The sequence below is a fragment of the Lithobates pipiens genome, unplaced genomic scaffold, assembly GCF_037356315.1.
Source record: "Lithobates pipiens isolate NorthernLeopardFrog02 unplaced genomic scaffold, aLitPip1_a1.2 Scaffold_13, whole genome shotgun sequence".
Taxonomy (NCBI): domain Eukaryota; kingdom Metazoa; phylum Chordata; class Amphibia; order Anura; family Ranidae; genus Lithobates; species Lithobates pipiens.
Window position 1 is genome coordinate 362,764,785 of NW_027507718.1, and position 26,510 is coordinate 362,791,294.

The 26,510-nt window shown below is 44.7% G+C and overlaps 1 protein-coding gene across 2 annotated transcripts in view; it reads right to left on the reverse strand.

The window, feature by feature from the left end:
* The window catches only part of LOC143975136 (putative ATP-dependent RNA helicase DDX60), a 595,575-nt gene that overhangs the window by 297,965 nt on the left and 271,100 nt on the right, over positions 1–26,510 (reverse strand). For both annotated transcript variants that reach the window (XM_077477174.1, XM_077477173.1), the window contains exons 16-18: positions 18,284–18,451; positions 8,480–8,629; positions 4,343–4,462 (exon numbers count right to left, since the gene is read on the reverse strand). In XM_077477174.1, the coding sequence (XP_077333300.1) occupies positions 4,343–4,462; positions 8,480–8,629; positions 18,284–18,451 (438 nt within the window). The remainder of the gene's footprint in view (positions 1–4,342; positions 4,463–8,479; positions 8,630–18,283; positions 18,452–26,510) is intronic.

Genomic DNA, 26,510 nt, shown 5'->3' on the forward strand with positions numbered 1-26,510 from the left:
GGGAAACGGGCAGCTATTTATCACCCCTCCTCACGTATCCTGCCTGGTCCCACATAGCAGGTTCGTGTTTTTGATTAGGGCGCCTTAACCAGCTTACTCCGTGCCCTCCGTCCAGCATCACCTCCCGCCGTCACATACACAAGCTAGTAACTCAATAGTGTTCGCCAGATAGCCACGTCCCCGACATGTTTCGTCATACCAGACTCATTATGCCTCACAGATTATACGTTGGGGTGTTTGCTTTCCAAAATGGGGTCATTTTATGGGAAATTCCATTGTCCTGGTACTCCAGGGCCTTCAAAAGTGTAATAGGTGGTTGAGAAATGAGATGCGTCATTTTTGCTCGTAGAACGTCTGAAGGTACTACTTCAATGTTGGTGCTCTGTATGTGGCCAGGCTGTGTAAAAGTCTCACACATGTGGTATCGCCGTACTCGGGAAGAGTAGCAGAATGTATTTTGGGGTGTAATTTGTTGTGTGCATATGCTGTGTGTGAGAAATAACCTGATAATATGACAATTTTGTAAAAAAAAAAATAATAAAAAAAAAAATCTTCATTTTGCAAAGAATTGTGGGAAAAAATGACAACTTAAAAAAACTCCCCATGCTACTTACTTAATACCTTGGAATGTCTACTTTGTAAAAAGGGGTCATTTGGGGGGTATTTGTACTTTCCTGACTTGTTAGTGTCTCAAGAAATGAGGTACACCTGATGTACTGAAGGCCTGATCAGAAGTGATCAATTTTTAGTGATTGGCACCATAGTTTTCACAAAGACCAAATAATATATACTAATGTGGGTTATTTTTACCAAAGATATGTAGCAGTATAAATTTTGGCCAAAATTTATGAAGAAAAATTACTAATTAGCAAAAATTTATGACAGAAACAAAGAAAAAGGCATTGTTTTCACAAAATTTACATTTTATTTTATTTATAGCACAAAAAATAAAAAACCCACTAGTGATTAAATACCACTAAAAGAAAGCTCTATTTGTGTGGAAAAAAGGACGCAAGTTTCATATGGATACAGTGTTGGATGACTGAGTAATTGTCATTCAAACTGTGAGAGAGCTGAAAGCTGAAAATTGATCTGGTCAGGAAGGGGGTGTAACTGCACTGTATTGAGGTGGTTAACCAGTGGGATATTTATATTGAATAACATGTTTGATTGACTTATTCATGTTTAATATGTTTGAAACTTGGACTTGCTAAGCGCGGTGTCCTACCATTTCATTGCTTAGTGACACTAGTCAGCTCACATTTACACTGCTGCTGGCAATTGTTTTGTTAAAGATTATTTATTTTCTTTGGTGCAAGGTTCTTTTGTTTAAATGCCTGTGAAGGGATAGAGGGAACTTTTTGCCTCCAACTGACCAGTGGGCAGGACTATGGTACAGACTCCTGACCTTTGCATTTTTTATTACGTGCGGTGTTCCATGCCTGATCATTCTAAGACCCCTTTCACACCGAGGGCGTTTTGCAGGCGCTATAGCGTTAGAAATAGCGCCTGCAATCCGCCCTCAAACTGCTGCTCCTTTGTCTCCAGTGTGAAAGCCCCGAGGGCTGTATTACCGCCGGCAAAACGCACATATTGCGGCGTATTGCGGGTGGTTTTAACACTTTCTCGGCCACTAGCGGGGGGTAAAAGAGCCCCGCTAGCGGCCAAAATGCGCTGCAAATCCGAGGGTAAAACGCCGCTAAAAATAGTCGCGTTTTACCGCCGATGCTATAGGCTTGGTGGTGTGAAAGGGGTCTAAGCCCTTGTACACACGGTCGGACATTCTGATGGAGTAGCAGTAAACGTTTTTAACATCAATTCACTAAATTAATGTTTGCATTTTATACAAATATTCTTATTATTTAAGGCGCTGGCAATATGACAAATTCAACTTGTGTTTGGTGCTTTGATATTGTTCCATTTTTTGTTGTATCAAAGTAGACTATGATAACTTCTCTACACTGTAAAGCGTAGCTCCCCTCTGGGTGATCTATGCACATTACAAGGATTTTAATAAACTTTGTTGCAGTTTCCTACCTTTTGTTATTTGAAAGAAATCCCTGTGTTTGTCTGTGTCCATGTGGAAAGTGGATCTAATGATTATCAAACAACTGCTACACCTGCAGGGCTCTATTGAGGAAAACTGTAGGGTCTGCATTCCTTTATACATGATTTCCTATTGGGATGACATTTTTGTTGCAGAGGATGCCTGAAATCTGACATGTACTGTATCTTAGTGCAGACTTCTGGGAAGATCAGTGAGTCAATCACACAAGAAGAAAATTGTGTTTCTGGGGGGTGTTCTGTACGAACACCTCCAGGTAGCCATATTGCATCGCAGGTTACAGAAATTTACAGAGCTGCAGATTGAAAAGGAAAGGTAATTTCTAATAACAATCAATTACAAAATCACTCGAGTAGCAATCATACATTATATGCTATATTATTATTTTTTTATTTGCTATTTTTTCCCCACAAAAGTGCAGTTACCTTTTAAGTGTATGCATGATAAAACTTGCTTTCTTTTAGTTGTAGCTAGAGTGAAGAAGCATTAAAAGTCCTTGTCAAGTTAAGGCTTGCTGTATGTGTCCTCCTGGGTAGATTTCTCTTCACTTCCTTTTCTTTAGACACAACAGGAAATAAGAGAAAATCTCCCTAAAACCAGAGAAATTCTGTCTAAAGGCTCGTACACACTATAAGAAAATTGGGCGAACATTTTCATCCGAAGAACGATAGTGTTTAGACAACTTTCGACAGGCTATTCTGACCTTCTGAACAAAAATTTCCAAAGGGACAAACTTTTTTCTTGTATGGGAATATCTGTTTTTGTACAGTTTTCATATACGAAAAAAAAATCAGAAACTAAAGACTGTTCGTGATCAAAAAAAAACAACAACAAAAAAAAGGTTTTGTCATATGAGTTGCATATAAAAGTATGTAGCGCTACCTTTTTAAATAAATACCTAACAAGTGAAATAAATAACAAACTGTAATCAAAATGAATGTGCAAAAAGCAAAACACTGTGCTTACATACACATGCACAACACAATTGTGTATAATAACTGTAAAGTGCAAAATCACCTATATCCAAAGTGATAACTAAAAATCGCATAAAATGTGCAAGAAATCGCATAACATGTGCAAAAATCACAAAATTTTGTGTGACACAATCACACTAAAAATATCTAAAAAAGGAAGAAAAGAAAATGTCCATATAAATGTTCAAACTAATGTTCCAGTGCTTGTTCAATAGACTCAATATCCAAGCGTGTTGATTTATATCAAAATCATGCCATGTACACACAGATGAAAACGTGCTTCACAAACATGTGGGACAATCCACCTTCAGTGCTCCACCAGTGCACCTCCCGTTTCCCCCAGCCTCTCACCTCAATGAAAGACCCAGGGTCAGACACACATGTAGGGGAAATTGCTAGGGGAAAAAGGTAGCGCTACATACTTTTATATGCATCTGATAAGATAGTGTTGAGAACTTTATTTATGTTGGCAGCTTCCTTTGATATTGAGTAGGCACTTTTTAGGATTAATCAGTATTTGTTAGGGGTTGTGCGCACTAGTATATTATTTGTATTTGTCATATGAGTAATTCCGTACAATATTTATTTACTCGGTTCCGATTTGCTGTGAAACAACAAGGAAAATCAGACAATCTTTCGCCCAATTTTCTTATCGTGTGTACCCCACTTTAGACGATTGTCACATAAATAGGTGCCCCATTGGAAGATTTACCCTCACCTCTTGTTCTGATAACAACTCTAAAGTTTTGAACTTCCCCTTGCTTTATGTCTCGGTGACACCAGGACAGATAAATGAGTGAATCTCCTTAGGCCCCTTTCACATGGGGCTGTCCGTATTTAGCATCCGCTTGCTCAGCGGGGATCGCTCCATTGATCCCCGCTGAGCCGGCGGGTGACAAGTCCGTCTCTGCACTCTGTGCAGGGACGGACCTGTCAGAGAGTCCACTCCGATCTGCCAGACGGATGGAAAATAGAGTCTCCATCCGTCTGGATTTTGTGGAGCGGATCAGATCGGGGGGGATCGGATGTCAGCGGACATGTCAACGCTGACATCCGTCGCTCCACAGAGTTGTATGGAGCGACCGTTCAGATCCACCTAAAAAATTGACAGGCGGATCTGAACGGTCCGCATGTGTGAAAGGGGCCTTAGCAGGAACAGAGACAAAAATACAAACATGATAGAGGCCCTAAACCTTCCCCATTCCATCCACAGTGAAGGAAAACAAGTTTTGCCTGTATTTAAAATTAAAAAATCTGTTCATTTATTTTAAAACAATTGTAAGTGGGAATGGATGATACACACCTGACAATTTAGTGCATCGGTGCGATAATCCCTTGTGAAAACTCCACATAATGCCATACCATTTGTTAGATCTTTGTTGAACATACTTGTTACAGTGGCTACAACCTGATTTACAAGAGCCTGTTATACAGAAAGGAAACGTTATATAGGATATTGCAACCTCTGGTATATAGATACAAGACATAAACAAGAAGATCTATAACCATGTAAATGCACAAGAGCAGAATATGATTAGCAGAATGTTAATGTATATACTGCACTGAATTCTAAACCTGTGTAAAAGTGAGTACTCCTGCGCTAAAATGGATTTGTGAGTAACAAAGAAACAGGTGCTGCATACACCGTATGGACCAAACTCACGTCCAAATTGTGTACACTATAAAAGGGAGAGGGGGTGGTGTTGCGCTCCTATTTGGTATGTTGGATACAATTATAACAAAATAGTGCAATTGGCTACATATCGCAATGATAGATAAAGTGCAAGACAAATTTCATTCATAAATAAATATATATAAAAACCTAAATTAATTATGCGAAAATAAATAAAACAATTATTGGGTGATATAAAAAAATAAATAAATCCACATTAAAAGGTGCAACTGTAGGTGATTATATCACTGTGCAAAATATATACGTGAATGATTCATATAGTGACTGGTATAGAAAAATATATGAAATAAAATTGACAATAAATTTAAACTAACAAAAAATAGTGGTTTCAGATCTTCTAGCTAAACAAATAGCCAGTGCGGTATGGACTTTTTTTATTGTTTTTTTAAAAAATAGTCCAATGTGCAATATAGGTGCAGACGTGCAAAGTGTTGCGCTGAAACGCTGTGTATTGCTGTCTTTAACTTATAGGTGACACTGTGCCTTTAAGTGCAAATACACAAGAAAATCTTCAGCGTCACTGACACCCGTGGTAAAATTGAATGGTTACCTTACTGCTGTAAGGCAGACAGCATATAGCAGATAAAGGAGGGGGGTAAGGTTCCCTTCAACTTGGTCCTTTCCTGGATGTCCGTTCTCACTCTTAAGTGCAGACAGGGGAGGTAGGGGAAGGGGGTAAGGGTAATCCTTGTTTTCCTCTCTTTCCACTGGGTGCTTCAAATGGTGTAGTTCTCAGTGTGCATTAAAAAGATATAAAGGAGGTCCACCATAGTGTAGTATTTTAAAATCAAGATCAATACTTTAATTTAACATAAGGAAAAGCACTCACATTTTTTCAGGGGGTTGCAGTACTATTAAAAAACGAGCGCCGAGCTCGTGTCACTGCCTGAGCGTTTGTTCCGTTCTGTTCTCTGAATAGCCTCGGATCCTACGCGTTACGTCACACCTGACTTCAATCCCAGTTGAAGTCACGTGTGACGTAACGCGTAGGATCCGAGGCTATTCAGAGAACAGAACGGAACAAACGCTCAGGCAGTGACACGAGCTCGGCGCTCGTTTTTTAATAGTACTGCAACCCCCTGAAAAAATTTGAGTGCTTTTCCTTATGTTAAATTAAAGTATTGATCTTGATTTTAAAATACTACACTATGGTGGACCTCCTTTATATCTTTTTAATGCACACTGAGAACTACACCATTTGAAGCACCCAGTGGAAAGAGAGGAAAACAAGGATTACCCTTACCCCCTTCCCCTACCTCCCCTGTCTGCACTTAAGAGTGAGAACGGACATCCAGGAAAGGACCAAGTTGAAGGGAACCTTACCCCCCTCCTTTATCTGCTATATGCTGTCTGCCTTACAGCAGTAAGGTAACCATTCAATTTTACCACGGGTGTCAGTGACGCTGAAGATTTTCTTGTGTATTTGCACTTAAAGACACAGTGTCACCTATAAGTTAAAGACAGCGATACACTTTGCACGTCTGCACCTATATTGCACATTGGACTATTTTTTAAAAAAACAATAAAAAAAGTCCATACCGCACTGGCTATTTGTTTAGCTAGAAGATCTGAAACCACTATTTTTTGTTAGTTTAAATTTATTGTCAATTTTATTTCATATATTTTTCTATACCAGTCACTATATGAATCATTCACGTATATATTTTGCACAGTGATATAATCACCTACAGTTGCACCTTTTAATGTGGATTTATTTATTTTTTTATATCACCCAATAATTGTTTTATTTATTTTCGCACAAGTGGCATAATTAATTTAGGTTTTTATATATATTTATTTATGAATGAAATTTGTCTTGCACTTTATCTATCATTGCGATATGTAGCCAATTGCACTATTTTGTTATAATTGTATCCAACATACCAAATAGAATTCTAAACCTGCTCATAGACAGTTAAATTTTTCCACTATTTCCACCATTGGACATTGTATTCTGACAGCGGGATGCAGCACCATAAGGAAACACTGATCAGTGACTGCAGCTGCTTGTAAGCGGTGTCTCCTCTCTGACTATGCCATGCTGTGGGCAGGGTCTACTTGTCCTGCATGTGGGATACCATTTATGCTGAGCCTGCTCATCAATGCCAGGGACCAGGCAGAGATGGTGGTCATGTGAAAAATCGAATATTAAACCAGTTCACCAATTAGAGATGATCCTTCACTCTGTGCAGTAAAAAATAAAGTGTCTCTGGAAAGCAACTTGTCCCAAGTCACTACAATCTGTAACTTGTATGTTTGCATTAGGAGGGATGCCCAGAGCCTGCACCCATGCCTGCAACCACTTGACGTCAAATGATGTACAAGTACGTGATTTAGCAGCAAGTGGTTAGAGTGGAATTAAACCCTCCTATCCTTTACAGCCTGGGAAGATGCTTCTGGTTGATCTGCAACTGCCATTTGATGGTTTGACAGTTTGGCTGTGGACACAAGCAAATGTGACAATTATCAATCTCGGCATTCCAGGAATGTAACTGTTTTTTGAAACCGTTAAATTGATGAGTTTAGTTCTGCTTTATGATTTACTTCTGCTCGGGGGGCTCTGGGCTTCAGTAAAATTTGACCCTCCAGCAAGAAGAAACAGGAGCAATGCTGGGGACAAATACAGCACGCACTCATTTTGGTAGCATAATTATTATTGTGAAATGCATGTTTCTTGCTAAAGAATATTATTTTTTATCAAGTTGTTATGGGTAAAGTTCTTCTTTAGCAACTGGTTGCTTAGTGTCTTGAACTGTGGTTGGTTACCCTTGGCAACTTCATTACTCTTCCTTGTCTTGCTGAGTTAGCCCTTTTTGTAACAGTCGTGTTCCTTCATACCCTGTCGTGCTTTACAGGGTCTTTGAAATATGCCAGAACCGATAGGCACCTCTTTGAGTAACTTCAGACCAGGCTCATAAAGGTTAATATAATTTAACTAAATATGATGCAGCATACAGGTCAAATTGAACAACGTTCTGTCCCTAACCCTAACTAAGATAATTTAGTTGCCCAGGCATACCTCCATGAGGTGAGAGTCCATTATGGCATTGTCTAAGGCTGGGATGTCCTCCACAATTCCCGGTTTCTTCAGCAGCTCTATGAAAAGCCTACAACATTGCAACCCATCGGTACACGCGTTCTCGTTCTCGCTCCAGTTCTCCCCCCTGGTCTACTCTGTTTCCTCTTTTATATCACAGGTGGGACAGCCAGAACCAAAAGGCCGGACTGAGCTGAATGCAATTACCCCTTTCCATAGCTTAGACCAGATGCTGGCTAATTAAGCCACACACCTTTTCAACCTGCCTAAACGCTGATCGAAAAAAGCTTTGCAGCTTGTCCATTCAATGATCAACTTCTGTTGGTTGACATGACAGAGCTGGTCCAGGCTCAGGAAAGATCATAACCATATGTCAGGATCTGCCCACATGCCTGGACCAACACCCGGCTCAGCCTCTCAACAAGCCACAGAGAGCCTGAGCTGGCCACTCCCACCACCTCCACAGCCTAGCGTTCCAGTGAGCTTGGGGGGGGGGCAGCAAAGAAAGCTGGTGACTGATGATCACTCACCAACTCTGCTCTTGAAGCTGTGAGAACCGAGCGATCAGCGATGTTTGATCACTGGGTTCTCAATCTTACAGCCGGCGGGGGACAGATGCTGTATCTACCTAGGTAAGTATGATTCTTTAAAAAGTAATACTCCCATGTTTCTCTTTAAGTTGTTTTATTTTATGTTAAATATTACTTTACCTTAGTAGGAGAAACATAAACCACAACTGATTCATTGCTTTGTCTTAGCACTTTCTCCATGCAGTAGTAAGAAGCATAGGTTTTTCCTGAAGAGGTTGGAGCCACTATCACTGCAGATTCATTATTGTCCACCACATCAAGGAGTTCCCTCTAGCAGAAGACATAATTAGTCTTATTGAAGGTCATCATAATACAGTAAAATATGATACACATTAAATTCAATTGTAGCATGTAATTTCTCAGTCAGTTGTAGTCTTTATTATGAATATGGTATTTATCTCAAGAATGCAATATCTTGTACATATATCTGTACATCTGGTACGTCATTTAGGGGCAATTATTCAATTTATCTACTAAAGCACCTTTGTAAAATCTCGGTTTTGCTGCATTTTTGAATCCTTCAAGAAATGCGGTTGTAATAATTAGAGATGGCCTTGCGGTTTGCCCGGCGGTCGGTTCGAGGGGAATTTTGGACGTTCGCGATTCGCCAAACCGGCGCACTTCTGGCGCTGTTCACGCGGCGGACAAATGCGTTTATATTGTGAAGAACTTTGACCCATGACACATCCATCATGGGGTACAGGACAGCCAATTGAGACATTTCAGCACATGGACAATTGGACATACACCCTACCTTATAAATAGACCTGATCTGGTGGTCATTTTACATTCTGTCTTTTGTGTAGGGAAAGAACGCTGTGGGGAGCAGGGACAGTCAGTTTAATCACTAACTATTACTATTAGGTCCACAAAAGTACTTTTAAGGACTGGTATAGGTGTACAGTATACAGGGTTGTAATACACCTATTATATACTTTCTTTCAAATATACAAAGTATATTATGGTGCACTGCTGACTGCTGTGCTGAGTGCTGCCCGATTCTGCAGCTGTCTTTTATCAGTGTAGGGACTGAGAAACAATTTGGTGTTTTGGAGCAGGGACAGTCTGCAAATGACTAGCTACTAGGTCCACAAAGGTCCTTTAAGGCCGGGTTCACACTATAGCGATGCGGGAACGCCGCAAATCCGCGGCGTTTACCCGCATCGCACACCTCCCGCCGGCAGTTCACACTGCCCTATGCGGACGGCTGGGAGTGTCAATGTTATGTTAATGACACCCCCAGATCCGTCTGCATATCGCAGTGCGATCTGCCGACTCGCACAGGAATCGGATCGCATGGTGTGAACCCCCATGCGATCCGATTCTGTTGCGGACCCAAAAAAGGGTCCCGTGCGAGTTTGCTGCGGGAGCGCTGCGAATTCAGCCATACTATCTGTATGGCTGTACTCGCATCGCTACGGAGATCGGATGTGATTTGCTGTGCGAATCACATCCGGATCTCCCCCCCGCAGCGGTGTGAACCGGGCCTTAAGGACTGGTATAGATGTACAGTATATAGGGTTGTACACGTATAATATACTTTCTTTCAAATATAGAAAGCATGTTATAGTGCACTGACCGATTCTGCAGCTGTTGTTTCTCAGTGTAGGGACTGGTATAGGTGTACAGTATATGGGGGTGTAATACACGTATAAAATACTTGCAAATATAGAAAGCATAGTATAGTGCATTTCCACTGTGCAGCATTGTGACTGTTGAGCGGTTCTGCAGCGATACTACAAAGAGTGACAAACGCAATTAAAAAAAAAAGTATTATAACTGGTGTGATAGACCAGTGGCCCCCCAAAACGACCGAATGAAGCGGGTGTTATATACTTTCTTCCACATACATACTGCACTTTTGTCACAGGGTCATTTAAAAAATGACAGGCAGAGGAAGAGGCAGGCCCTTCTGCAGGGGTGGTAGGGGTAGGGCAGGAGCAACAGGCTTGAGCCAAAGTGGCAAATTGCAGAAGGTGCGTTCAATTACAAGACTTGGTTGAGTGGCTCACTCAGCCTTACTCTTCTGCACCCTCCTAATCCTCTTGATCTGCACCCTCTTCTTCACTCTCTGCTGTGTGCACCCCAAAAGACACTACCACCAACACCACCACCACCACCATATACCCTCCACTTGAGTCACAGGAATTATTTTCCGATCCATCACAAGACATTGTCGATGCGCAGCCACTCTTGGCATTGTATGAAGAAGGGGAGGTAGCAACAACCACCACTCAGCAGTCTGATGACAGTACCCAGATCAGCCCAAGGAGGAGGTTGGTCCCCGGGGTTGCTGCCTACTCCGAGATCTCTAATTATAACGGTGGGGAAGGTGACGTAGATGATGACGTGTCTAGTGATGTCACGTGGGTGCCCACAAGAGAGGAAGAGGAGGTGAGTTCAGAGGGAGATATGGACCAGCAGATATGGAGGAGAAGCAGGCGGAAGTTAGATTGCCCAGGAGGGACAAAGCAGACTGCTAATGTATCAGGAGCGAGGCATCATCCATATATGGTCACATCTGGCGCTCCCAGGACACCGGCACATGGCTCTGCAGTGTGGGCTTTTTTTTAACGTGTCCGCTGCTGACAATAGTGTTGCCATCTGCAATCTTTGCAGTCAACGCATAAGTCGTGGTAAGCCCAACACTCACCTAGGGACTATTGCCTTAAGAAGGCACATGAGCTGCCATCACCGAGCCCAGTGAGAGCGACGGAACCCACAAAGCCACACTCCAGGCTCTCACCATCCAGCCTCGTCTTCTACTTCTCCTCTCTCCTCTCAATTGTCCTCCACTCCACCTTCCATCATGCCGTCCTCACGTTTTTCTGGAAAAAGGCAGCCTTCCGTGGGCCAAATGTTCGAGCGTAAAAAAATGATGACGCCAGATAACCCTCTTACCCAACGGTTGACCGCTGGCTTGTCAGAACTGATAGCCCGCCAGCTACTGCCATATAAACTGGTGGACTCGGAGGCCTTTCGAAAATTTGTGGCCATTAGAACACCACAATGGAAGGTCCCAAGAAGGAAATATTTCTCACAGAAGGGCATCCCAGAGCTATATGGCCATGTTCAGCGGCAAGTGAATGTATCTCTGACACACAGTGTCGGTGCCAAGATACATCTGACCACAGACATGTGGTCTAGCAAACACAGGCAGGGAAGGTATATAACTTTTACTGCTCACTGGGTGAACCTTCAAACGGCCGTCAAGCATGTAACCCGTGGCACCCATGTAGATTTGGTTTTACCGCCATGGATTGCATGCAGGCCTGGCTCTTCTTTTCCTCCTCCTACTCCATCCTCCTCCCTCTCCTCCTTGGCTGACTCCTCCTTTTCCGCTGCTAGCGTCTCTTCCGCTGCTAGCGTCTCTTCCGATGCACCGCCCAAGATCCCCAGAACCTATTCGACATGCCAGGCAAGACGTTGCCATGCTTTGCTGCGTCTGTTGTGCCTGGAAGCCAAGAGCCACACTGGCCCCGCACTCCTTTTAGCTTTGCGTTCACAAGCAGATCAGTGGCTAACACCGCTCAATGTGACAGTTGGTAAAGTGGTGTGTGACAATGGTGCCAATCTGCTTAGCGCATTGAAACGAGGCAAAATTACACACATGCCATGCATGGCACAAGTCTTAAACTTGGTCATGCAGCGATTCGTTGTCAAATACCCTGGGATCCAGGATATCTTGTGGCAGGCAAGGAAAATCTCGGCCCATTTCAGAAGATCTTACACGGCCATGGCTCGCCTTGCTGACATTCAGCGGTGACACAATCTGCCAATCAAATGTCTTATTTGCGATTGCCCGACGTGATGGAACTCAACCTTCTATATGCTTGATAGGCTGCTCCAGCAGAAATGTGCAGTTAACGACTACCTGTACGAACTCTGCGGCAGAACAGGTTCTGGGGAGCTTGTTTTTTTTTCACCGCGCCAGTGGCTGCTCATGCGCAACGCATGCAGACTTCTGCGGCCATTTGATGAGATCATCAAACTGGTCAGTCGCAGCCATGGCGCCATCAGTGACATCATACCTTATGCCTTCTTTATGGAGCGTGCATTGCGTCATGTCATTGATCAAGCCATGGAGGAGCAGGAAGATGAGGAAGTCGCAATGCTGGATTAATTCCCAGAGATGCTACTCTATCTGAGACAAGTCAACAACAGGAGTCTGAAGAGGAGTCAGAGGAGGATGGTGATGGGGCGGATGAGGAGGAGCAAGAAGAGCATGCTTTAAACCTTTCTGGGATCCCTGTTGTGTGTGGATGGGGAGAGGAGAACGAGGAGGACGACATTATCCTGGATGATGAGCAGGAGCCAGGCCACCACACCGCTTCCAGTTTAGTGCAAATGGGGGCCTTGATGCTCCAGTGTTTTAACAGGGACCCCGTATAAAAAGCATAAAGGTAAAGGGGTGGCAACATACTTAGACCCCCGGTACAAACACAAAATGGCGGAAATGTTACCACCATCACAGAGGGCTGTTAGAATGGAGCACTTACAGGCCTTGCTTAGAGAAATGCTGCATTCTGCTTTTGCGTTCGCTGGCAGAGGAGGAATTCCCACTCCCAGAGAAAGAGTTGCAGGTACCAATCCAACAGCGCCTGCAAGAAGAGGGCGGTTTTAAGATGTGTTGGTGACTTCTGATATGAGGTCATTCTTTCAGCCGACCCATCGACAGGACTCATCCGGATCCAGCATCAGGGAATGCCTAGACCGACAGGTGTCCAACTACATTGGGTTAACGGCCGATGTGGACGCTCTGAGAAGTGATGAACCCCCTGGACTGCTGGGTGGGCAGGCTTGACCTCTGGCCAGAGCTTGCCCAATTTGCAATGGAACTGTTGGCTTGCCCCTCGTCCAGTGTCCTGTCTGAAAGGACGTTCAGCGCAGCAGGGGGGATTGTGACCGATAAGCGCACTCGCCTAGCTCACGACAGTGTTAACTGCCTCACATTTATAAAAATGAATGAGGCATGTATCTCGGAGGAATTCAACACGTGACCAGTAGACCATGTATATGCATAACTCTATAAACTATTTATTTAATCTAGCACACGGACCTTTTTTCTACCTTTGGCTCACTTCCTTGTACAAAAAAATCACACCGTACTATATGCCCGTATCCTCCTGTTTGAAAAGGTTGAGCAGTGTCATATTTTTGGGTCCCGCAGCAAGTTGCTGGTATCAGTGGTGGTGTCAGTGCTCTCTATCTCGGTGCTGGTGTCAGTGCTCTCTATCTTGGTGCTGGTGTCAGTGCTCTCTATCACGGTGCTGGTGTCAGTGCTCTCACGGTGCTGGTGTCAGTGCTTTCTATCATGGTGCTGGTGTCAGTGCTCTCTATCTCGGTGCTGGTGTCAGTGCTCTATATCTCGGTGCTGGTGTCAGTGCTCTCTATCACGGTGCTGGTGTCAGTGCTCTCTATCTCGGTGCTGGTGTCAGTGCTCTCTATCACGGTGCTGGTGTCAGTGCTCAGTCTCTATTGCGGTGCTGGTTTCAGACAGTGAGGGAGATAGCATACCATTGGACATTGTATTCTGACAGCGGGATGCAGCACCATAAGGAAACACTGATCAGTGACTGCAGCTGCATGTGGTCTAGCAAACACAGGCAGGGAAGGTATATAACTTTTACTGCCCACTGGGTGAACCTTCAAACGGCCGTCAAGCATGTAACCCGTGGCACCCATGTAGATTTGGTTTTACCGCCATGGATTGCATGCAGGCCTCGTTCTTCTTTTCCTCCTCCTACTCCATCCTTCTCCCTCTCCTCCTCAGCTGACTCCTCCTTTTCCGCTGCTAGCGTCTCTTCCACTGCTAGCGTCTCTTCCGATGCGCCGCCCAAGATCCCCAGAACCTATTCGACATGCCAGGCAAGACGTTGCCATGCTGTGCTGCGTCTGTTGTGCCTGGAAGCCAAGAGCCACACTGGCCCTGCACTCCTTTTAGCTTTGCGTTCACAGGCAGATCAGTGGCTAACACCGCTCAATGTGACAGTTGGTAAAGTGGTGTGTGACAATGGTGCCAATCTGCTTAGCGCATTGAAACGAGGCAAAATTACACACGTGCCATGCATGGCACAAGTCTTAAACTTGGTCATGCAGCGATTCGTTGTCAAATACCCTGGGATCCAGGACATCTTGCGGCTGGCAAGGAAAATCTCGGTCCATTTCAGAAGATCTTACACGGCCATGGCTCGCCTTGCTGACATTCAGCGGCGACAATCTGCCGATCAAATGTCTTATTTGCGATTGCCCGACGCGATGGAACTCAACCTTCTATATGCTTGATAACTGCACACTTCTGCTGGAGCAGCCTAACGACTACCTGTACGAACTCTGCGGCAGAACAGGTTCTGGGGAGCTTGTTTTTTTTTCACCGCGCCAGTGGCTGCTCATGCGCGACGCATGCAGACTTCTGCAGCCATTTGATGAGATCACCAATCTGGTCAGTCGCAGCCATGGCGCCATCAGTGACATCATACCTTAGGCCTTCTTTATGGAGCGTGCATTGCGTCATGTCATTGATCAAGCCATGGAGGAGCAGGAAGATGAGGAAGTCGCAATGCTGGATTAATTCCCAGAGGGGCTACTCTATCTGTGACAAGTCAACAACAGGAGTCTGAAGAGGAGTCAGAGGAGGATGGTGATGGGGCGGATGAGGAGGAGCAAGAAGAGCATGCTTTAAACCTTTCTGGGATCCCTGTTGTTGTGTGTGGATGGGGAAAGGAGAACGAGGAGGACGACATTATCCTGGATGATGAGCAGGAGCCAGGCTACCACACTGCTTCCAGTTTAGTGCAAATGGGGGCCTTGATGCTCCAGTGTTTTAACAGGGACCCCCGTATAAAAAGCATAAAGGTAAAGGGGTGACAACATACTTAGACCCCCGGTACAAACACAAAATGGCGGAAATGTTACCACCATCACAGAGGGCTGTCAGAATGGAGCACTTACAGGCCTTGCTTAGAGAAATGCTGCATTCTGCTTTTGCGTTCGCTGGCAGAGGAGGAATTCCCACTCCCAGAGAAAGAGTTGCAGGTACCAATCCAACAGCGCCTGCAAGAAGAGGGCGGTTTTAAGATGTGTTGGTGACTTCTGATATGAGGTCATTCTTTCAGTTGACCCATCGATAGGTCTCATCAGGATCCAGCATCAGGGAACGCCTAGACCGACAGGTGTCCAACTACATTGGGTTAACGGCCGATGTGGATGCTCTGAGAAGTGATGAACTCCCTGGACTTCTGGGTGGGCAGGCTTGACCTCTGGCCAGAGCTTGCCCAATTTGCAATGGAACTGTTGGCTTGCCCCTCGTCCAGTGTCCTGTCTGAAAGGACGTTCAGCGCAGCAGGGGGGATTGTGACCGATAAGCGCACTCGCCTAGCTCACGACAGTGTTAACTGCCTCACATTTATAAAAATGAATGAGGCATGTATCTTGGAGGAATTCAACACATGTGACCAGTAGACCATGTATATGCATAACTCTATAAACTATTTATTTAATCTAGCACACGGACCTTTTTTCTACCTTTGGCTCACTTCCTTGTACAAAAAAATCACACCGTACTATATGCCCGTATCCTCCTGTTTGAAAAGGTTGAGCAGTGTCATATTTTTGGGTCCCGCACCAAGTTGCTGGTATGAGTGCTGGTGTCAGTGCTCTCTATCTCGGTGCTGGTGTCAGTGCTCTCTATCTCGGTGCTGGTGTCAGTGCTCTCTATCACGGTGCTGGTGTCAGTGCTCTCACGGTGCTGGTGTCAGTGCTTTCTATCATGGTGCTGGTGTCAGTGCTCTCTATCTCGGTGCTGGTGTCAGTGCTCTATATCATGGTGCTGGTGTCAGTGCTCTCTATCATGGTGCTGGTGTCAGTGCTCTCTATCACGGTGCTGGTGTCAGTGCTCTCTATCACGGTGCTGGTGTCAGTGCTCTCTATCTCGGTGCTGGTGTCAGTGCTCTCTATCACGGTGCTGGTGTCAGTGCTCTCTATCACGGTGCTGGTGTCAGTGCTCAGTCTCTATCGCGATGCTGGTTTCAGACAGTGAGGGAGATAGCAGTGGAGAAGCCAATCAGCAGGCAGTGCCAGCACCATGGCTGCGGATCAGCACTGGACTGGCACCTCCGGACCACCGCATTGGAGCCCTGCAAAGGTGGGGTAAGGGCCGGGCAGAGGGAGGGGCTCAAGCACAGGTTGGCACACTAGGACACTGGCACAGGACTGCGCTACCCTGACTTGGACACTGATCATCTCCTGCACCCCCTTCATAGCCTGGCCTGACCTTGCCTCTCCTCCATGGCCTTCATGCGCTCCTGAATCGTCAAAATTCCACAGATATAAAAAGAATGCTTGTCGTTGTCAATCCCAGATTCACTTAATACTTTTGTTATGTCAGTGTCCATGTTGTGGGACTATGTGTGCACAGCTAGTAAGTATTTTGTGGCTGAAAATATGACCTGGAGGTTTTTAAGGTTCGCTTGCCATTAAAGTCAATGGGGTCCGCCGCGAACCTTGAGGTTCGCAAACTTTTGGCCGCGTTCATGGTTAGCGTTCGCGGAATGTCCGACCAACAAAGTTTGAGAGCTGGAGATAAAATTTTCCGACAACATGATCCGATTGGATTTTATCCAATCGTTTGTTCCCGATCGGACAAAGTGCCACGCATGCTCAGATCAAATTACGAGACCAAAGCTATTGGCTAATAGCCTGAACGTAGTCCTGCTGTAATGAACGAATGTCATCACGTTCTGAACAATCGGATTTTCTGACAACTTTGTCCGACCGTGTGTATACAACAACAGTTTCGGACAAAATCCGTCGGAAAAAAATCTGACGGATTTTGTGGTCGGAATGTCTGACTGTGTGTGCAAGGGCTAAGGGCCAAACAGGCAGTGCAGACTTTACACAGCAAACAAGCAAACACCCTGCTGTTAGCAATTGAATGTGCAGTTGAAAGGGCTCATAAGTCTGCTGCTGATTTTTAACTGTCTATTCTGGGAGTGTCAAGGTGACCAGGTTATATTGCCTATATGCAGTCAAGTCACCAACCTGGCCATGCTGTGTAGTAGAACTGTGTAAATCTCAAGACTGATAAACAGAATATACAAATTCTTTGGCAGTTAAAACAGCTCCCATTGAAGCATTTCAGATGGTATTTGTAGCTATTTAACGAAAACATGAAGGCTGCCATCACTGACTACTTATTCTAGTGGCCTGGCGGTCATGCTGGCTCTTGCTTATGTACAATCACTGACCAGAATGAGAGGTAAGAGACCACTCTGGGCAATACTAGACATGTGTGATTAGCTTCGTACAAATTTCCGTAAATTTGTACATTCAAGAGGATCCGAAATATGAATTGCTATGCTTCCGAATTCTGTACGAAATCCGAAATTTCGTTTACAAGATTCGGATCAAAATTCCTAACGAACATTCGTAATTGTTACGAAAAGTTAACGAACCTAAAAGTTAAAAACCCAGGAAGTCAGCACAGCATAGGGATGGTAGGAGCTCCTCAAATTCATCATAACGAACGTTCGTAATTGTTACGAAAAGTTAACAAACCTAACGAAAATTTGTATTTTGTACGAATTACAAAATAGAATTAATTCTAATACGAAACGGAATGGAACGAAAGAAACAAATTTATTGACGGTGCATATGTCTAGGCAATACCATTACCCAAACAGATGGGTATAAACTTAATTTTCATTTTAGGGAAAAAATGAGGCATTACAACCACTTTAACTTTTGCACGTTTTAGAACATTTTCCATGATTCTCCCATTACTGGTTGGGGTTCAAGTGTTACTGCACTAGTTCTGATGTTGGTCATGGCAGCCATTCAGCTGCTGCCTGTTTGTGTTTTGATAATGTAGGAGCTGTTTTTGTGTAGTTGTGTATATTGCTTTTAACCTTGCACTGCATTTGTTACCTGCCATGTATCTGGTATGAAATTCTGCACTCTTGGGTCCGGGTCTGACCTCTCATCTCTCTGCAAGTATGGTCCCATGTATTTCATCTGAAAACGAGCCGAACCAACTCCAACTCCAACTCCAACTCCAACTCTGCAGCTGTGTTTTTTACCTTCTTTGATAGGCGCCTGTAAAGTTGTTTACATGTTTTGTGTTATTTAATACAGTTTTGGCACAGCATAACACAGATTATGTTAATGTCTGCTAATTCAAAGTGACTCACTTTATCAATATTTAGATGATAAAAAGAAAATCTTAAAATGTGTTAATAGCCTAATATACATGCATTAACCACTTCATCCCTGGAAGAATTTACCCCCTTCCTGACCAGAGCACTTTTTGCGATACGGCACTGCTTCACCTTAACTAACAATTGCGTGGTCGTGCAACATTGCATCCAAACAAAATTGATGTCCTTTTCCCCCCCACAAATAGAGCTTTCTTTTGGTGGTAATTGATCACCTCTGTGGGTTTTATTTTTTGTGCTATAAACAAAAAAAGAGCTATAATAAATATCCCCCCTCAAAAAAAAAAAAAAAAAAATATATATATATATATATATATATATATATATATATATATATATATTAAAAAAATGTCTTTCTCAGTTTAGGCCGATATGTATTCTTCTACATATTTTTGATTAAAAAAAATCGCAATAAGTATATATTGATTGGTTTTCGCAAAAGTTATAGTGTCTACAAAATCGGGGGGATAGATTTGTGGCATTTTTATTATTAATTTTTTTTAATATTAGTAATGGCGGCGATCTTCAATTTTTATCGTGACTGCAACATTGCGGCGGACACATCAGACACTTTTGACACTATTTTGGGACCAGTGACATTTATACAACGATCAGTGCTATAAAAATGCACTAATTACTGTGTAAATAGCACTGGCAGGGAAGGAGTTAAACACTAGGGGGTGATCAAGGGGTTAAGTGTGTCCTAGGGAGTGATTCTAACTGTGAGGGGGGTGGGCTCACTACAAAATAACAGAGATCACTGTTTCCAATGACAGGCAGCAGTAGATCTCTGTCATGTTTCTAGACAGAACAGGGAAATGCCTTATTTACATAGACATCTCCCCGTTCTGCTGCTCCATGTCACAATCGCGGGCCCCCAGTGGACATCAAGTCCGCGGGACTCACAGGCACGCTCATGGAGTACGCGGCGGGCATGCGCACGCCCACTAAGCCGCGTGTTAAAGGGGACGTATAGGTACGCCCATTTGCCCAGCCGTGCCATTGTTCCGATGTACATAGTTGTGTGCTGGTCGGCAAGGGTTTAGTATAACCACACAGCCAAACAAATCCTCTTATGGGCCTCCTGCACACTGATGCCTACAAATGCAAGATATTTAGAAACACAGGCATTTTTTTCTGATCTAAATGCAGCTCATTGTTTTTAATTGGCCTGTGTACACAGTCACATAAACGTGTGCTGCGTATAGATGAGTAAAAAAAATACAAAAGTCTGCAATGCTGGACAGTATTTTATGTGTATCCACCAGTGTTAATTTAGTTGACTAAACTAACACTATTTTAGTCGCCTAAAATACGACTAAAGCTAAAAAAATTCAGATGATTAAAATATGACTAAAGCTAAAATGGTATTTTAGTCAAAATACGACTAAACATGACTAAAACGAAATGGAAATTTATTGTCAAAATTAACACTGCAGTACCACATAAGAATGTGTAGGGGGCATCTACTAAGATGCTAAAGGAGGAAAAATGAAGGAAAAGGCTTTTCCTATTTTTCTTGTCTTAATATTTATTGTTGTTATATATTCAGGTAATATGTACAATAGCATTACAGCCAATAAAACAGAAAATTGTATCATACTTACCGTAATTTTCTTTTCCTGGTGCCTATCCATGGCAGCATACCTGTGACAAGCTCCGCCTTGGCTCCTCCCTCAGGACTAGTGAATATTATAAAAGAAAAGGTTAGTACAGCCCCCGCATTCTCGTTAATATAGAATACCGAGGGTGGGAATGTATGCTGCCATGGATAGGCACCAGGAAAAGAAAATTACGGTAAGTATGATACAATTTTCTGTTTTCCTGGTGCCTCCATGGCAGCATACCTGTGACAAATAACTAGCTGAGACGGGTGGGATAATGCTTAGAGGTTTATTTAAAGAATTTATTATTTAGAAGAGGCGAAGGCCGAAGTGACTGCCTGTCTGCCAAATTCCACTGAGGAGAGAGCTCCTGGGTCCACCCTGTAATGTTTCAGGAATGTGTGTTGGGACGACCAGGTCGCTGCCCGACAAATAGTTTCGATCGACACATTCGCTCTTGCCGCCCAAGAGGCAGAAACCGCTCTTGTGGAGTGCGCCCTGACCGCCGAAGGGGTCTCTAGTCCCTTTGTCCTGTACACCTTGTGGATGAGTTTGACGATCCATGAAGCGATCGTTCTGGCTGATGCCTCCTTTCCTTTGTATTTTCCCCAGGGAATTATGAACAGTCTGATGGAAGCTCGGAATGAAGCTGTGGCTTGCAGATAGCATTTCAGAGTGGAGGCGATGTCTAATTCATGAAGAGCAACAGAGTCCTGTTCAGAAAATGTTGGGAGTGCCCAGGGTTCTGACATGCTCAAGGATGAAGCGACCTTGGGAATGAACCCTCGTACTGTTCTGAGTTCCACTCTATCTGGGTAAAATATAATGTGATCCTGATCTGCTCCCAAAGCTTGGAGCTCTGACACCCGTCTGCCGGAGGTTATGGCTATCAGAAAGGCTAATTTTAAAGTTAGATTCCAGAGTGATATTGAGTTCGAAGGGGCAAAGGGTGGATTGGCTAAGGACTCCAGGATGACCGTAAGGTCCCAAGTGGGAAAAGATTGTTTGGTTGGTGGTCTGATCTTCCTGACGGCCTTAAAGAATTGGATTAACAATGGATCCTCCGCCCATCTTCTACTGGTTGCTGCTGAGATCGCTGACACCTGTACCTTCAATGTACCTAATGCAAGCCCTAGGTCCAGGCCTGCCTGCAAGAACTCAAGAATTTGAGATGACGAAGGGGAACCTGGATCACATTTTCTATCAAGCATGAAGGTCCTGAACTTGTTCCATACTTTATCATATATGTTGTTCGTGGATGTTTTTCTTGCTTTGAGCAGGGTTGCGATCACTTTGTCGGAGCACCCCAGGGATTGGAACCTTTTCCTTTCAGTTGCCAGATGTGAAGGTCCAGCCTGCGGGGATCTGGGTGGGTGTGACATCCTTGCGACAGGAGGAGGGGTACTATTGGAACCTTGACTGGAGGACTGGAGGTATGAGGAAAAAAAGGAGAATGCGGGGGCTGTACTAACCTTTTCTTTTATAATATTAACTAGTCCTGAGGGAGGAGCCAAGGCGGAGCTTGTCACAGGTATGCTGCCATGGAGGCACCAGGAAAGTTCGTTTTTTGTTTTGTTTTTTTTTATATTTGAAAGTTGCACTTCTGTTTATGAAACTTGGTTATACAGTGGTACCTTAAACTACAAGCATAATTCATTCCAGAAGAATGCTTGTAATCCAAAGCACTCCTATATTAACCACTTAAGCCCCGGACCAATTGTCAGCCTAAGGACCAGAGGTCTTTTTACAATTTCGCACTGCACTGCTTTAACTGGTAATTGCGCGGTCATGCAATGTTGTACCCAAACGAAATTTGCGTCCTTTTCTTCCCACAAATAGAGCTTTCTTTTGATGGTATTTGATTGCCTCTGCGATTTTTATTTTTTACGATATAAATGGAAAAAGTCTGAAAATTTAAAAAAAAAAAAAAGATATTTTCTACTTTTTGTTATAAGAAAAATCGAATAAACTCAATTTTAGTCATACATTTAGGCCAAAATGTATTCAGCCACATGTCTTTAGTAAAAAAAATGTCAATAAGCGTATATTTATTGGTTTGCGCAAAAGTTATAGCGTCTACAAACTAGAGTACCGTATATACTCGAGTATAGGCCGACCCGAATATAAGCCGAGGCCCCCAATTTACCCCCAAAAAAACTGGCAAACTTATTGACTCGTGTATAAGCCGAGGGTGAGACATGCCTGTCCATCCCTGTGTGTGTGTCCGTCCATCCCTGTGTGTCCGTCCATCCCTGTGTGTCCGTCCATCCATCCCTGTGTGTGTGTGTGTCCATCCATCCATCCATCCCTGTGTGTGTGTGTCTCCATCCATCCATCCATCCATCCCTGTGTGTGTGTGTCTCCATCCATCCATCCATCCATCCCTGTGTGTGTGTGTCTCCATCCATCCATCCATCCCTGTGTGTGTGTGTATCCATCCATCCATCCATCCATCCCTGTGTGTGTGTGTGTCTCCATCCATCCATCCATCCGTGTGTGTGTGTCTCCATCCGTGTGTGTGTGTGTGTGTGTGTGTGTGTGTGTGTGTGTGTGTGTGTGTGTGTGTGTCCAGCCTACCTGTGTCCCGAGCCTTTGTCCCGAGCCTCCGTCCCGTGTCGTGCCTTGCCTTGCCTTCGTCCCGTCCCGTCCCGTCCCGTCCTGTCCCGTGACGTGCGTTGCCTTGCCTCCGTCCCGTGCCCTCTTCGTCGGCGGCCATTGTAAAATTCAAAAGCCGCGCCTCCTCCTTCGCCTGTGATAGGCGGAACACTGAATTTCCCAGCAGCCTGTGTTCCGCCTATCACGGACGTCGTATCATCCTCGTCCGTAGTACGAGGATGAGCGGATGCCCGTGATAGGCGGAACACAGGCTGCTGGGAAATTCAGTGTTCCGCCTATCACAGGCGAAGGCGGAGCCGGAGGCGCGGCTTTTGAATCAGAATGGCCGCTGTCTGTCTGCTCGACACGCTGATCGAGCGGGCAGACAGCGATGACTCGAGTATAAGCCGAGGGGGGCACTTTCAGCCTCAAAAAAGAGGCTGAAAATCTCGGCTTATACTCGAGTATATACGGTACATTTCCTGGAATTTATACAGCTTTTAATTTATGACTGCCTATCTCATTTCTTGAGGTTCTAAAATGGCAGGGCAGTACAAACCCCCCCAAATGACCCCATTTTGGAAAGTAGACACCTCAAGGAAATTGCTGAGAGGCATGTTAAGCCCATTAATTTTTTATTTTTTTTTTGTCCCAAGTGATTGAATAATAACAAAAAAATGTGCAAAACTGATAGAGACACACCCCAAGCGACTTGCAGCTGTAATCGCAGCAAAAGGTGGCTCTAAAAAGTATTAACGCAAGGGAGCCGAATAATTTTGCACGCCCCACTTTTCATTTTTTTATTAGTTAAAAAAGTTTCAAAAATCCAATAGATTTCGTTCCACTTCACAATTGTGTCCCACTTGGTGATTCTTCACAAAAAAATAAAAATGTTACATCTTTATGTTTGAAGCCTGAAATGTGGCAAAAGGTTGAAAAGTTCAAGGGGGCCGAATACTTTCGCAAGGCACTGTATAAAACGCTACCAAAAAAAACTGTTAGCGATCGCAGGGATCAGGCCTGACTCTGCAAACGCTGCAGTTATGTGTTTAGTGTTTTGTAAGTGACAGTGATCGATCGATACTGCACTTGGGTGGGCTGGGCGGAGGGGCAAAATGCAGGTGCTACCAGGCATCTGGGCTGATCCGCTAACAATGCTGCTGGGGACACTACTATAGATGTGATCAGATCAGCTATTGATCTGTTCAGATTCAATACCACTACGGGAGGTGTATGCTTTGTGCGTGGGTGTTAGCGGTAATGGCACTAACCTAGCGCTGCCTGGGGCGACGCAGACCCTATCTGACCCTAAAACCTAATTGATATCACCCGCCGGGTGATCAGGGGGTTAAACCTTTATTGGGTAATAAATGGTGGGTGCCCTGATGCTATAAAAAGCAAACTAACTAACCAGCGTCACCCGTAACACTTATACGGTAATCACTGGTGAAAGGGTTAACTAGGGGCAATCAGGGGGTTAAAACCTTTATTAGGTAGTATATGGGGGTCCCTGACGCTATATAAAAACCTGACGGGGAGGGGGCGTGGCCTGGCTGAGCTTGATGGCGGTCGCTTAAGCTCCTAGCTCCGGCATCCCAGGACGAAACCCTCTGCATATCGCAGGTATTCTCACCACTGTGCTTCACCTAACGATGGGCACTGCTTCCCGCTCGTCCTCGGCATCCAGATCTCGTTCCCCCGAGGGAGAATACAGCCGGACAACCGCCTCACAACATCCCGGAGATGTTCAGGTCACAACGAGGGAACATGGCGCCCTCCCACCACAACTCCTCTCAGGCCTCAGACTCCCGTCCTAACTCGCAGGGGACGATCGTCTTATCTGACACCTTCCCGGCTGGGAACGCGGCAGCTCAAAGATCGAGTGACCCTACCACACAGGAGATGCCCCCCGCGCAACCGATTAACATGTACGACCTGCGCTCAATTGCCTCAGACATCAAGGACACGCTCTCGGCAGCCATTGCGGAACTCAGGGTAGATATCAGAGGTCTGTCAGATCGCATGCATACGGTGGAGAGGATTACAGACCAACATGAGATAACGCTCCGCAAAACCACGAGGAAACTGGACTCCCACACTTTGCAAATGAGGGATATCCAACGCCATTTAGAAGATTTGGACAACAGGGGGAGGCGTCATAGCCTGAGGGTTAGAGGCCTCCCTGAATCAGTTGAAAACGACCAAATTGCCTCAGCCATCACCTCCATCTTTAATGAGGTACTGGACAGACAGCCTAATTCTACCATTGAAATAGAACGCATCCACCACGCTCTGAGGCCCAAAGGCAGAGACACTGACCCTCCACGGGACATTGTTTGTTGTCTGGTCAACTACCGTCTTAAGGAAGACATCTTAAAAGCTGCCAGATCAAGACAAACTATATCATTTGGTACTACACCTATTCAGATATTTCAGGACCTCTCGGGAATCACTCTACAACATCGTAGAGATCTACGCCCCCTGCTGGACGTCCTGAAAACACGCGGAATACTATACAAGTGGAAGTTCCCTTTCTGCCTCGCAGCATCACATTTAGGTCGCACGGCACATCTGAAGGTACCAGAAGACTTGCCAAATTTCTGCTCTATCTTAAATATCCCCATGGTTGAGGTTCCTAACTGGTACTCCTCCTTCCATCCACTGATACCCAAGGCGCCTAGGCAACGCACAGATCCGATGGAAACCCAGGATTCTTCCTTCCGCAGACGGCGATCCCCCTCTGGGCCCAGAGGACTTCGCCCACCTGACATTGCCCGCGGGGATCACAGTCCCTCTTCATCTCCGCGCGCTCGTCGAGCAAGAAGAGACTACTGAGTGAATTACCGTCTCCTCCACTTCACTGCTGTGATGAGAATTCTACACTTGACTCTATGTCAGCCACCTTTCCACCACGGTGAGAGGCCTCCCTTATACACCAGTGAAGTAAGTTGGCGGTGGCCGCACATTACCGGTGCTCTCGTTTCTGTTACTACCTTTTATTTTGCCTTTTGTTCGTTATGTTTGCTATTTGACATCATTCCTAGTTTCGATGGTCACCTGCCGCAGCGTTGGTAACGATTCAGACCATACCTGCCTTGTAGGACATGATTCGGATAACCTGACAGACGGTCTGTCGTCATTCCCCGAACTGGCCTCCGAGCTGCAAGTCTTCCAGAACATGGAGATATGCTACATACTACACGACGGGGGGCCGCGCGTTCCACTTCCTATGATATGATGTACAACATTCTCTTTCCCGCATACACGACTCCCTGATAGCTCTGTAACCTCGAGAAACCCAGTGAATAACTACGCTCCAATAAAATGCTCACCTGTCGCTACGCAGCTCGGCATCTCTGCCTTGTGAAAGCTAGATGTACTCTTCTACTCACTGAACTGCTGATTGTCGCAATTCCAGAAGTCGTTCGTCGGTTTAACTCACAAGACCCCGATTCCCTCAGTGACACCGCCAGGTCGAAGGCAGGACTTGAACTACCGCAGGTCCCATCATACGCCCATTTCATGAGACTGGTTCTTTGAGGGTTACCTAATAGATAAGTATTATTAATATGATTGGTTGTTATGTTATTTAGGTTTATAAATTGCTTCCTTCCAATTTACAACTCCCGGAGATCAAATCTTCTAGGTGATTTTTGGTTCTTGTGTTATAGGATGCTTCTGATACTCACACCAAACAATTTGGTTTTCCCTTTATGTCATCAACACGTCTTAGGCTATGTA